The sequence below is a fragment of the Pithys albifrons genome, chromosome 7, assembly GCF_047495875.1.
Source record: "Pithys albifrons albifrons isolate INPA30051 chromosome 7, PitAlb_v1, whole genome shotgun sequence".
NCBI lineage: Eukaryota > Metazoa > Chordata > Aves > Passeriformes > Thamnophilidae > Pithys > Pithys albifrons.
In genome coordinates, this window is record NC_092464.1 from 6178898 (window position 1) to 6193400 (window position 14503).

Here is a 14503-nt window from a genome sequence, read left to right on the forward strand (position 1 = left end):
GCCATTTTGTTTGTCTCGAGGCTTTGTGACTCCTTGCCATTTGTAGCCAAGAAGTTTCACAGGATGACTTTGCACCATGTGGAAAGGGGCTCCAGTGATTGTTTCAAACCTGCTGCTCTGTGATTTCATTTAAAGTTTCTCCATTCTTGTATTATGAGAAAAAGCAAATGGTCATTCCCCATTCACTGTGTTTATAGAGCTCACTATTATCTGGACCTCAACTAACTTGGAGATGTAGTCTGTGCCCTTCCAGCAGTGATGATCAGCCACTGATTTTCATTGTCCCCTTCAGCACTGAAGGAGGTTTTATTTTGGAGAAACAAAAATTGAAAGGACAAAACCCAGAGAATTCTCTGGCTACCTGATGTCATTTATAGAAAGTGAAATTCTATTTGCTCACAGTGGTGATGAGTCACAAAGCATTGAGCATAAAAAACTCAATTTGTGAGAAAGCTTCTAATTTCCTGTTTTTCAGGAGGAAGGGGATAAAACAAATGACGTGGAGGGGAGAGGGTAAAGGAATAAAGAGTATAAATACAACAAAAGAAGAATGTCAGAATACCCAAACTCCAGGAAGACTAATTCATTTTAGCTCTGCTTGTTCCAACCAGCAGTAATGCTGAGTATAATGTACAAGCTTCAGTAAATCATTCCTGTATGATAGACTGTGATCAATGACAATTTAATGAATTCATTTTAAAATGAAGTCAGAATAGGAAAAACAGTAGTTATTTGAAAGAGTACTTTACTCAAATAAATTGAGTCAATAAATATGCTATTTGTCATGCAGAGTCCAGTTAAAGTCTTGTTTGCTAACAAAAATGCTGTCATCACAGAGCCTAATAGACACAAACTATCTGGAACTATCCATTGTAAATAGACAAATACCATTTGAAAGCAGAAAACAACAATTGTGGCTGAACAAAGAACTGGATCCTGCACACGTTGCCAAATGCAATAGTTTAGCCCACCTCAAAATCTACTATTTTGTTTGTCCTCAATGTTTATTCTGAATTAGTATGAATGGTCTGGTGGTGGCAAAAAACAAGGTCTGCTTTTCTTCTGTGAAATGAGTTTTAATTGTTGCGTAGTAAGGGGTTCTCTTGCTGGAAAAAAACATGCCTCTGAAGTCACTATTAAATTGCAAAATACGGTTTCAGTGAACTTGGATGGATTTGTGCGGACTGCTAGAACAGGGATAAGCTTCATCCTTTTTCAAACAGTGGTTTCACATTAATTTTCACAGCTATCCATGTTGTTTAGTGCAGATACAAGAAGGCTTTTTGTTCAGCTGTGCTTTTCACGCTTGGCTTTATTTATGTAAGTTGAAGAGATGTGGCAATTCTCACTTGTTTTCACTCAGGCAGAGACTGGAAGCGTTAACAGTGAAGCATCATCAGGCCAAGATGGTCAAACTTCACAGGTTTGGGTGAAAATAATCGAATCAAAGAATATCCTGCATTGGAAGGGACTCACAGGGATCATCGAGTCCAGCACCTCGATGTTCAAACTGGTATTGGATGGAAGGAGCCTGGTTTTCAGACGTGATGAGCTGGCAGCAGGGGCTGTTCAACATCTTGGAAGTTCAGCATGCTGTCATGAAGGTCCCAGGGCTTTTTCAGGCACATTTTGGCTTCCAACATCCTTCAGATTGCAGGGTTTGGAGGAAAAGAAAATGTTCAAAAGTCTTGACAGATATTTTGAAGATAGTATTTCCTACCCCAAAGAAAAAGGAAAATTACATTGAAGAAGCCCAAGACAGAGATTATGAAGAATTTCTATGGGATTCAAGAATCTAAACTTGACCCTTCACTTTTTAAATTTGGAATAGAACAGCTGGGGCATTTTTAGATTTTGCATCATATGGCCAGAGATCGGGTGATTTAAATCTGCCCTGCAGTCATCTTAGGCACATTGTTCATCCACTCCCAGAGCTGCATTTTCAAAAATGAGTTAGGAATCCAGATCTCTGTGGCTTTCAATGAAACTTAAGCTTATATGAATCTAAGTTACTCCTTAGTTTCATTTAGGATCCCAAATGGCTGGAAAACTAAAGAATATTCCACAATCTATCTACAAAGATATTTTAGCTCTAATGATGTGTGACTCCTCATTGAAATTACAGTTTTGATCATCTTGGTTTTCCTTTATGTTCTCTTAAGCACAGAAAAACAACATGAAAAGTTTCCTGATAATAGATAACCTACAAGTTATTTGGGCGCCTTTTTTTTTCTCATTCTGATGTCTTCATTCTGTTTGGTTTTCTCCTGCCACTAACTTCTGGTAATTTTATTTCAGCTGTTTCCACTACTAGGAGTAAAGACCAGTAAAGACAAAGCAGGATGAAAAGATGGCTGACTTCTTGTTACCACCGGGTACTAACAGCTTCCACCGGTTCACGCCTGAGTCCTTGGCTGCTATTGAGAAACGGATCGCGGAGAAGCTTGCGAGGAATGCGAAGCAGGAATACAGAGAGCAGCTGGGAGAGGAAGAGCAACCTCAGCCTCAGTTTGATTTGCAGGCTTGCAAGAAGCTGCCCGATATCTATGGGACTGTTTCTCCAGAGCTCATCGGGGAGCCCTTGGAGGATATTGACCCTTTCTACAATGATCAGAAGGTGAGCACCAGCTCATTGCCCGACTCCTTTGCTTCTGCTACAGCACAGCCACTGCCTCTGCTTTGGGTGCTCTGGTTTTTATCTCTCTACAGCCAGTAAAGATATTTCTTTTCCAGATTAAGGATCAGAGTTTTGGCATGAGCAGGGCTCCCAGAAAACCTCTAAGCAGGAGGGCAAAGAGGGATAAAAAGCATAATTAAATCTTGTGTGTTTTCAGATAACCCTGAGTATGAATATACAGTATCTTAAAAGAGCAAAGAAGTAGCTGAGTTAAATTAAGCCAGAGGTTTTTATCTGCCCTTTCTTGCCTTCTGCATGAGCTGTGACTATTCACAGGTCTGTTGTTTATCACTTAAGCCCCTTAATGTTAAGGGCTTCTGGGTGACTTGAGCCTCATGTGAGCACTCTGCACAAGAGTAGGAGGCACCTCCACAACCATTCTCAGAGAGCAGTATTTTTATTCCTGCTGAGGAATAGTTCAGTTCCATTTAAGATGACCAAAACAGAGCTGAAGAGAGATGTGTCAGAAGCGTGTGCATTGCAGGAGGGTAAACTTTGTCCCAAAGCAAGCATCACCTGATGAGGGATCACGTGTAGGCTGGACCAAAGCCACAACAGGGCAAACAGCTTCTCTCAAAAGGCTGTTGACAGCAGAGCTGGGATGGTTGTTTACTACAGTTTGTTCCCCTTTCCAAACATTTGCAAAATGGAGAACGAAATAAAGCTTGGAAGCCCCGCGTATTTCTAGGCAGCTTCCAGTTCTTTCAGGTACTGATGTTCCTGATTTGGGGCAATGCTGTTTCCTGTAAACAATGTTGGCCATTAATGCTACTTCTGTTAAAACAGTGTAGAGGCAGGTGATAGAGATACAGAATAAAAGTTAAATGGATAAAGACAAATAGATTACTTACCTGGAAGGGCCAGAATTAATTTACCTTTTAATTTACCTGCTATCCCCAGGCACAAGCAGCAGGATATAGATTTGCAATTTTAGTGTCATGAAGTTTTTAGACTCAAGGTGGGTAAATTGCTTAGATTTTATATATTGGGCATCCTGATTCTGTCTCTGAATTAATATTAGTTCCTCTATGCTTAGTGGGGCATCTTCAAAGCTCTGAAAATTGGATCAGCAGCCAATTCACCTTTGCTTTGAATTTAAGACAACTTACAGTGTTGTTTCCCTCTGCCCATATTAATCTAAGTACAATGGGAGGGCCTCAATATCAGGGTCAGATCCTGCTGTGGAGCTGTGCCTCATGCACCTTCTTACTTGATGAGACAAAATACATCTAGAGCAACAAAATGCTCAAAGTGAAGAAGACAGAATAACAATATAGTAAAGTCCCCAGCACCTGGGAAAAAAAGCATCACGTAAGTTCCCCTACCATTTTAGTCTCCGGGTAATTTTTATTTTTAAAGGTGATTCCTTTCTCTTCCCAGCCCCTGATGGAGATGATGCACAGAACTCTGTAAGAGTTGAAGGAGCTAAAAATATTTGAGATATTACAACAGGATGGACAACAGCTCCTTAGAGAAGGTCTTGGACAAAACATTTCACTGAGTGAAAAAGAATTTGGGGTTCTTGGGAGGGTAAAGGGAAAAATATGGGATACTGGCATGAATTTCCAAATGGGATGTGGGCTGGGAAAAGCTGAATATAAATGCAAATACTGAATGTTCTCATTTTCATTTTGTTTTCCAGACATTTATAGTACTGAACAAAGGGAAGACAATCTTTCGATTTAGTGCCACTCCTGCCTTGTATATACTTAGCCCTTTCCATCCAATCAGAAGAGCAGCAATTAAAATTTTGGTACATTCATATCCTTTCTGTTAATTTCCTTCCTCATGTATTTTATATGGGTTTTAAACACAGATGGATGGAAGTCAGAAACCATTTTATTTCATTAAGCTGTTTTAAATCTTTTGGCTGAATTTGCTTGTACAAGCAGAAATGCACTTGGACTTTTTGGTTTGTTTCATTTTATATTGTTATGTGAGCTATAAAAATGACTGTATTATACTGCTGGCATCAGATAATGTGAACTCCACTGGAGATTCTGGTGAGTTTACTGAGGCTTAAAAGATGGGAAGGGACTAATCATCTTTACTGAAGAGTCAGTGGAAGAAAGTGGGTGTAGTTCCTTAGAAAGGAAGGGCAACAGGGGAAATCTACACTGATGGAGATCTTTACTACCAAGCACTTCAGCAAACTCCCTCAGAGGTGAAATGCTGTGACAACTTGGTTGTAATAATGCCAAGGTCATGGCTTCAATCCCCTGTATGGGCCATTGACTTAAGAGTTGGACTCGATGATCCTTGTGGGTCCCTTCCAGCTCAGAACAGTCTGCAATTCTGTGATTTAATTTTGAACTGCCTCAGAACTGACTCTTTTTTCTCTTCTGAAACAGAATATTTAAAAAATTGTTTTGTTGGTTCTTTTCTAGTTTGTTTATTAGAATGTATTATCCAGCTATGAAAAAAAATCACAGGCTGTCCTGCTGGACCTTCCGATGGAAGGTTGATGCCTCATTTTCTCTGGCTCTGATTCTGAAGTCCAGTGGTTGGTTTGTGCTTGTTTTTTTAGCCAAACCACTGAAACATTATATTCTAACATAGCACATCACTCTAGAAGACTAAACTGACCCAAATATTCAGCTTTGTGTGAACATTACCGAAAACACACCCTTTCTCGTGACTTGACTGCTTTCTCTGTGGTGCACATGGGAGACCTGGCAGTGATAACACAGAGACTCCACATGCTGCTGTGCTCATTCTGTGATGTTTTAGTGCTGAAAATCCCTCATCTGCAATGCTCCTGTCATCACACACAGAGACAGGGAAAAGAAGCAGGCAGCATCTTACAATGATTGGTTAATTATCAAATTTCAGGATGAAAACAGGCAAAGAAACCAAATTCCCAGTGTTAGTTCATACAGTGAGGAAAAGAATGTGAGAATATAAATATTCCAACAAAAGGAAAAATAGGTGAAATTTCTAATTGCAGTAATTCTATGCAAAAATGGTTACTAAGAATACGCTGTAGGTTTCTGCAGAGAGATTTGCTTGTGGGTCAGATTGTGTGTGTGAGCAATGAAGCATATTCTGCCACATACGTAGATCCCAACAAAGTTGTTTAGGTACAGTTATGTCAGCACAGCCTTGATGCAGTTAAACAAGGTCAGTGTATTTGTCCAGGTATGGCTAAGAGAAAAATCTGGAAACTTGGGCCTCTTAGGAAAAAATTGTGAATATTGCCTCCAGGCTTGGCCCCTTGTTCTGCCTTCTCCTCACTTTCTTCTACACTGGCTGGTGAAGCCAAGAAGTCACAGGTATGTGTAGCACAGGAGCTGCCTGCCCTTGGTAGCAGCCAACCAAAAGACAAATAGTAAGAAATCCTTGTTTTTTACTTCCAAGGATAAAGGTCACAGAGGAGAGCATTTAAAATATTTATCAGGAGAGAAATATGGGCAAATGAGGAATGTAAAATTTTGGGAGTGGCAGGTCTTGAGGCAAATATAAATTTAGCTGCAGAAAGACCCAAATTGCCACCTTGTGTTGATAATGTCAGAAGATCCAACAACAGCTCGATCTTTGGCAGACAGAGGCAGGGGACAACAACTCCAGTCTCAGAGAAACAGCAGTGAAGTTCCTGCATTAGGCACTGATTTGTTTTCTGTCAGTAAAGACCTTTTGCATCCACCTGAAACACAAAGGCCAGTTGGCTGAGCAGGCAGTCAATATCCCAAGCAGAAAGGAGCCTGAATCGGCAAGAGCTCAAGCAGATAATATCACAGACATGAAGCTGGGAAGCAGATCTATCGTCTTGCGTGACTGTAATCAAGCAATCTTTATTTTCCCCAGGGCAAAAGCCTAAAAGGAGCATTAGCAAATGGTGCCCTGTCACGTAAATATCTGAAGCAACTTCTTTAGTAGATGCCATATTTCAATTTCCAACCATTGAGTGTGCTGTGAAGGCCAACAGAATAGAGAGGACAGAGTAAAATCATCCTATAGAGAAGCAGTGTGGGGGTCACATTTCTTGGTTAAGTAGCTGTATATGGAGTTCTTCCTCAGAGATTGTCAGGCAGGATAGATTCTGTATGTTCACTGCTCATACAGTCAAGACTGGTTTGTCTAGTCTTTCAAAAATACACCCTTTCTGAGGTAAAAAAAAATAGAGTCTCCTAGATATGTGAATTTCTTCAACTAACAACATATCCTTAAACACCTTCTAGGTATTTCTCCTCTCACTCAGAGTCTATGAGGCTTCAGGAAAGGACCTTGGCCCACATGGCTGCCCAGAAGGTGGTCCTGGTCCATTTCTGTCACGTAGGGCATGGGGAGTGGAGGACTGCATCCCCCTGGATGAACACTTTATGCCTTCTGCACCATTATTAGCTGTTATTAACATCTCTATTTACCATCTCCACCTATTAATGAGATTAAGCCATTGGTAACATTTCATCAATACCTTATGCTTTAGAAGACTCCTCTTAGTTCTGCTTGCCTGCAAGACAAGGACTAGTCTGTGGTGAACTTGTTTTCTCCAAGCAGTTTTCTGCCCTGTATAAAAGCTATAGCTGTTGTTATTTCTAGTTTTTCCTAGTATTGTAGCTAGTTGCTCTGTTTACCCCTTATCCAGAATGGGGATTTGGCCAAAACTACCTTCCTTGATGCTAGAATTAGAAAAAGAAATGGAAAAAAAAATCTTACAGAATTTCCTGTCTTTGTTCATATTTTCTGCTTGCAGCTTTTCTCCCATCTGATTTCGCACACTTTCCATATGGCAAAATGAGACCTTGTGAAGCACCAATTATATGTACTATTCATTGGAACTAACCTTTGCTTGCCTACATTATATGTAATTCAGCAATGATCACCTAAAGAGCCTGTAGTATTCAGTCTGCTAATTAACAATTATCCATCATAATGAAGTCTAGAATAGAAATATGCTGTGGTTGACTCAATAGCTTTGTGCTAGAAGACAAAGTTTATAACTTTTAGAATCAGTTGTGCAAAGCCTATTCGGTAACCTCAAATTGGAAATAATAGGTTTAATTTATTGCAGAAAGGATCCTGATGAGTAGCTTAGTATAGTTGGTTTGTAGGCTTTCAAAAATTTGATTTAATAGCAGTTCTAAGATAGGGAACACACAATGCTGCTAATATAGCTTATCACAATTTTATCTTCTTTGCTTTGTCCTTTCTGAGTAGATCATCATCATGGACCTTTTCTAATGCAAACAATTGCATTAGATTTTAGGTAGGAATGCTAATTTTCATCCTGTAGGAATTTCTTCTTTTTTTTTTTTTTTTAAACACAGATCTCTAACTTTGGTGCATAACCAGCTGAAATGTTTCAGTCTTCTCTGTTCTTTGTAGTTTTCAGCTTGGTCATGAAACTCAGATTGAATTCATAGTGCATTTGTTGTTTCAAAGCTGACCCCTTTACATTTTCAACACGAGTTATCTTGTTTGTTCTCTTTGGTGCTTGAATAAGAAGGTGATGACACCTGCCTGTAAGTGAACATGGGGGAAAGCTCTTAGATTCAGTTTATAACACAAGGAAACAGAGATATATAAATAAAACCAGTGATCCTGAATTCCTGTAGAGGGATTTATTTGCTTGGAATTGAAGTATGCTATTTGTTTGGCATGATCTGAAGATACCACTCTGGTTTACTGTTCTTGTTTTCATAGCATTTCATGGTAGCTGAAAAAGTAATCCAGTGTTTTCCAGGCTGGCTGCAACTTAAAACTAATTGTGTTAACCAGAATGACACAACTTACAGAAACATATCTCAAGCTGATGTGAGAAATTGTGACTGGATATCAGATATCCTTCCCAGTCCTTCTGCAGGAGGTGTTGGCCCCGAAGTGGAAAATGTTTGTGAGATGAGCAGTCCCTGTGAGTTCAATTACTGCTTTCTGCAGTGGCCCTGGGGAATGCACATGCTGGTTACTACCAATTTCACCTCATAGTTGCTTATGCGGCCCATTGGAAAATGTTCTGCCCTTTATTCAGATCTGTGAAAGGATAAATTTCATGCAAACATTTCAGGTCATAGTTTTGAAATTATATTCTTCACTATTCTCAATCAAAAAGTAGCACCAATGGAATCAGTAAAGAGGTGAAAGAAACACTGTTTGTTTTTTTCTCCCAAAGAAAGCAAAAGTAGTTTATATTTGGATGTTACTTTTCTTCTTTCCCAGTAGCATGGGAGCAGTTATTTATGCAGAAGAATCCCATCATATTTTGTAAGGGGTTTTTTTACAGAAAGTGGCATATGCTTTTAGGAGAGCCATTTGGTGAACTATGTTTCCCACTTCAGGAATTTGATTTAGGGTGATCCTTTCATATTTATGGCCTCAGTTTAACAGCGAAGTGCGTGGACTAATACACATGGGAAGTTCATTTTAGCCTCCAATTAGGGAATCTGGTGCCTCAGCTGAGACAGGGAGCTCTGCAGAACAAGGCTGTGTATTTGCTAAGCAGTTTGCAGACCAAGCCTTAAAATCAGTGCTCCTGGTGAAACTTTATACTGAAAGCAAGACCTCAAGCCCATTAAAGAGATTAGAAAGACCAGATTTGTAGCTTGTCCTACTGCCTGAGAAATGTTTCAGGATGCAAAATAAAACGGGAATTTGCAGATACAGGTTTTTCTGTAGATCCTTAAATGAGGATAATCCCTCTTTTCATACAAAGTTGTGCACCTATGCACATTGTCATCTGATCAACACAGCTGTAAATTTGAGGTATTGTGTTTTCAAAAGACTGCACAGTCAGTACATTTGTTTACTGTATAAAGTATGTATAAAAAGATGTAGGCAAATAAAAAAAAACCCAACAAACAGGGAAAGTTCCCTCATTTTTTTCTGTTTATATAGTTATTTGTCTCCTTATGCACTTGCAAAAAAGTCTATTGTTCTTTAAGCAACTTGCAAATTTTAATTGAGCTGTCATATTTTGTGGTGTGAAATGACTAAAATTTATGAAATCTTGTATCATATGCATTGTTTTCCTTAATTCGTTTCTTCACATTGTTCAGTATGTTTATTATGTGCACTATTTTAACTAATTGTGTGTTCATGGCACAATCAGAGACTCCGTCATGGAATAAATATGTTGAGTAAGTATCCTTGCTGTTCTTATCCTTCCTTTTCCATTCATTATATTCTTCTTTTCATCTTGTTTGCTGTTGCCTAATTTCTTTCCATTAATACTAATTACAGTATCTGCCCTCACAAAATGCTTTTGCAGGTAGGTTTGGTTTTGTTTTTTTTCCTGTTAAAACTCCCTTAGTAAGTAAACTAAAAGTTTTTAGTCTATGAATCTCATACTTGATAAATGCACCTTTGGATAAAATCACATATTAGGACAACCCCATTTGAAACTGGCCAGCCTTCCACAGTTCTCATGCAAGAGATTTGATAATTGGACATATCACAATAGGCTGGTAGAGGTTGGGTTGAATTGTTTCAGAAAATACTTCGTCAGCATATTAGCTCTGTCCTTAAACTTATTGGAAGTAAAAGTTTCTTTTGAACTGAGCATGTTGTGAGAAATGGTCCCCTCTAATCACTGTTAGGAATACTTTATGAACATAAAATTGTCTGGGAATACTTTTAGATGAATTTCTATCCTTTTAGCTTGTCAAGCTTTCAGGAAAAATAACAAAGACATCTCTTGAAGTTGTTTATTTTTTTGTGGTGGTTTGGTTTTTCCTTTTAAAATTAATTTTAAAAGGCAAAGGGGCTTCAGAAAGCCCATTTCATTTCTTTAAGTTGCTTTAAAATATTCCTTGTAGAAACAGATACCAGATGCACAAGCTAATCAACCTACAGTGCATTAAACAATTATTTTGGCTCATTGAACCAATCAGAACACACTTTTTATTTTTGACTGACATATGATAAACACAGCCATCTGCTGCTTCATAGCCTGGTGGTTGGGCTACTCAGGGCTGTAAGGAAAGAGAGTAAAATGCCCCTATTTAGCTTTCATAAAATCATGCAGGACACCTCTTCTAGGCCATAAATTACTAATTATAGGCAGCACTGAACCAAATATTTCATCTGATCATGATAACAGCCTAATCCCAGGATGTTTCATGTATTTCTGTATAGTGTGGTACCCTAAAGTGTGTCTGTGACTGTCCTTTCTCCCAATACTGTCCTTCTCCTCTGGAAAACTGTCATACAGAACCATAGCCATGATGTATTGCACTGAATCATGGACATCTCGTCCATGTGAGTCAAAACTTGGTCCATCAGTCTAGAGCCAGGAATTCAAACATTCTGGAGGGAAATATCAAAATGCTTAGTGTGTCTTCTGCAAGCAGGAAAATGTGGATGATGTTATCAGTGCATCAAGCAGAGCATGAATGTAAATGGACTCATGCAGCATGGAGTAAATCCTTCCATGTTTCCTCTTCTCCTGTAATCCTTCATATCTCTCAGCTTTTCCTTCTCAGGTACATAGAATGAAATCAAAGTCAAGTACTTTTGAGGAACAAAATAACCCAATGAACTGTAATTCAAATTGATTAATATTGGATCTGGAAAAGATAAATTAATCCATTTTATTCTGCTGCTTCAGAGACTTGCAGAGGATAGAAGGATAACCTTGTGCAAGTATTTGTCCTAGATCTTCCTTTAAAACATTTTCCTTACCATTTTGAAAATAGAAATCAATTCAACTTCCCTCCACTAAAATTTTTTTTGAAACCCTGACTTCTGTTGTTAAAGAAGCTGTTCAGTTGCTGGAGGACTTTGCCCAATCCATTTAGAATTAGATGATGATTATACAATCAATTAAACCCATCTGACATGCTGAATAAATACAAGTGCTTTATCACTTTAATGAGCTTATGTACCATTAAGTATTTTTTTTAGTTCTTTGCATGTGTTTTCTGCAAGTATTACTGAATACACACACTGAAAGAGACTGTCATATGGGTGACCTATATTCGAAATACCAGAGCAAAATTAAATAGGAGCTGTGAAAAGTTGGATACAAGATTGTGCTTAGGTGTATGGTCAAAGAGATGTGAGAAATATTTAATGTCCACAAAAACTGTCCTGCTAATCCCCATTTTAAGAAGTAGCACACTGAGGTTTTATAACGTGTAACTAGCTCTACTGTGTGGCACGATGGCAGGAGGGCATGAGATTTGCCACTGTCTCTCTCTGTGCCCAATTGCAGATCAGGGGAATACAGTTAAGAGGAAACAGCTCCATTTTATGCATAATGTTCTTCCTTGCCACTTCTAATTGCTCCATGGCGTTTTTTTACCAAATAGGAATCTCAACTGTTATGATTTTTTGTGTGTGATGGCACCACTGTAGCTACTGATGTTGAGGGACTGAACAGAAAATTCAAGCCAGTGTTTCCAGTGAAAGCCCCTAAGATCATGACTTATATTTGTGTTTTAGTAGATTTTAGGTATTTGAGTTTTTTAATAGGCTTTAGTATTATCTGTATCTTTGTTTGGAGAAAAGGGGTAGGGAATGTCAGTGACAGATAATAAACATTTATTTCTTTTACTAAGATGTGGCCTAGAATACCTAATCCCATTGGGTTAAGGTAGAAACATTAAAAAAAGGTGTTGTATGTCCTGAACTCTGTCTCTGATGGTAGGCAGAGCCCTGGGTGAATGCAGATCTGAATGCTGTAAATCAGATACATTACTGTCCTCCACAGAGATTTTGCTAAATTTTATTACAAGTGTCATGTTTATTACAAAAGGTAAGATGTATGTTCCAGCCCAGAACACAACAGTTAAGAGTCTGTTGGCTACTAAGGGGAGAAAACAACTTTGTGTCTCCTTTACTGCCAAGCAGGACAAAATTACTACATACAGTTTTCAGATGGGAGATTTTTTACTCTTTTTCAGTGAGGGTGTTTTGTTGTTTAGTTCTCCAGGCTGGTGTGATTTGCCATGGATAGTGAAACACAAAGGAATTTGCAGAACAAATACCCTTTTCAGCTAATAAAACCAAGTGGTGACATTATTTTTAACCTGCTGCACTTCAAAATGTCCTGGGTAGGAAAAGGTGAGAGGTATGAACAGAACAACCACCCTCATTCAAATTAGGGAAACATCAAGGAATGTGGCATAATGTTGTGGCATAATGATGGGGATGTGGGTTCTCCATCCCTGGGAGTGTTCAAGACCATCAGCCTGGTCTAGTGGAAGGTGTCCCTACCCATGGCAAGGAGATTGGAACTAGATGATCTTTAAGGTCCCTTCCAACCCAAACCATTCCATAATCCACTCCTCTTTGGTGATTGCAAGCAGAACTTCAAGAGTCCTATAGCACAGCTTAGCAGTGTAGTGTTCATGCTTGACTTAATGAGTGAGGATTCATCAAGGTACACCCTGTGGTGAAAATTATCTTCATCCTGTGCCTGTCATGAGCACCTTCTCATTTCTCCCATGTTCCATGCTCCTCGTTCCACACATGAGGCTGCTCATGCACAGCCCAGTGCTGCAGCCATGACTCACCTGAGCAACCCCAGGGAGATGGGCAGGAGAGGCTCATGTGAGAAGGACTGAGTTTACTGTGCCTCTGCCATTCCTGTCTACTGCTTGCTAATGCTCTTGCTGACCTTGACCACTTTATTCCCCAGGTACACTTTCACTGGCATTTACACTTTTGAGTCATTGATAAAAATACTGGCGAGAGGATTTTGCATGACAGAATTCACCTTCCTTCGGGATCCCTGGAACTGGCTGGATTTCAGTGTTATTGTTATGGCGTAAGTAGCACTCCTTTATATTTTCCAAGACAGTTATATGCAATAGAACTTTTTTAAAAAATTGTCTGGTCGTTATTTTTTTCTTTCACTCAAATTTTACTGAAAATGAGATGGGGCTGAAATGTGTGAGGATGGAGGTATTTTTTCCTGAGTGGTTTCAGAGGAAGAAGCCAGAGGAATTCTCAATTGTGTTCTTTCAATTCACTAGACTATTTTGGAGAAATTATTTATTCTCTCTGTGCTTCTCAGAGAGAGCTGTTTGTAAAATATCTATAATAACACTTGCCTATCTAAGGTAGTTTAGGAAAGCTTCAGACCCCTGAATAGGAAGTGTTATAAGTGTGACTGAATAGCCACATATTTAAATCCCTGTTTATAGTCTACCTATCCATAACATCACCAAAGCTGAATTTTGTGTCCTTCTCTTCACAAACCCTCTTCAATCAGAACATAATTACTATTTTACTACAACAGAGAATTAATTTATAGGCCTCTGAATTTTTTTATATATCTTGGGAATAGAAATTTGCCCCCCACCATGATAATTCCCCTTCAGCTGTATACTTCTACCTAGATTATTAGAGTTCATTCAGGACATGTGGGATTCTGGTGCTTTGAAGGAGGTGATGGATTTGTGGCATCTAGACAGCTAAAAATACACAGGGGTAGGGGAGCAGTCAGCCAAGGCTCACAGGGGACACAGGGTCAGCCCAAGCTCTGGCCAAAGGCAGATGTCTGACACTGTCAGTACCTCCAGCTGAGCTAGAAATCCAGATTTTCTGCATAGTCACAGAAGAGAGAAAAGCATGCAAAGAGCGCATGTCATCTTTAGGTGAAATCTAGCAGAGATGCCTGAAAAGCTCCATTGCCTCATCATGTCTCCCTATATTTTTTCTGCTTAACGATACCTGTATTCAGTCCTGGGTTAAGGTTAGTTCTTGCTGCCACCTTTGAAGCTCCTAATTCACAGCACTAAGTGAGATGTAAATGTGTTAGCACTGACATTTGAGCTGAACTCCTGGCACTGCAATATTTGAATGGAGCCAAAACTGGGAAAAAATATTCAACCAAACTTAGCTCAAACATCAGTGAGGGCCACAGAAGTTGAAAGCACATCTCTG

General features: G+C 39.1%; 1 protein-coding gene across 1 annotated transcript in view; it reads left to right on the forward strand.

Annotated features, from left to right (window-relative positions):
• LOC139673931 (sodium channel protein type 5 subunit alpha-like) overlaps positions 1 to 14503 on the forward strand; it is a 209977-nt gene that overhangs the window by 38466 nt on the left and 157008 nt on the right. The window contains exons 2-5 of the mRNA XM_071559873.1: positions 2299 to 2617; positions 4320 to 4438; positions 9655 to 9750; positions 13254 to 13382. Of these exons, the coding sequence (XP_071415974.1) occupies positions 2351 to 2617; positions 4320 to 4438; positions 9655 to 9750; positions 13254 to 13382 (611 nt within the window). The 5' untranslated portion in view covers positions 2299 to 2350. The remainder of the gene's footprint in view (positions 1 to 2298; positions 2618 to 4319; positions 4439 to 9654; positions 9751 to 13253; positions 13383 to 14503) is intronic.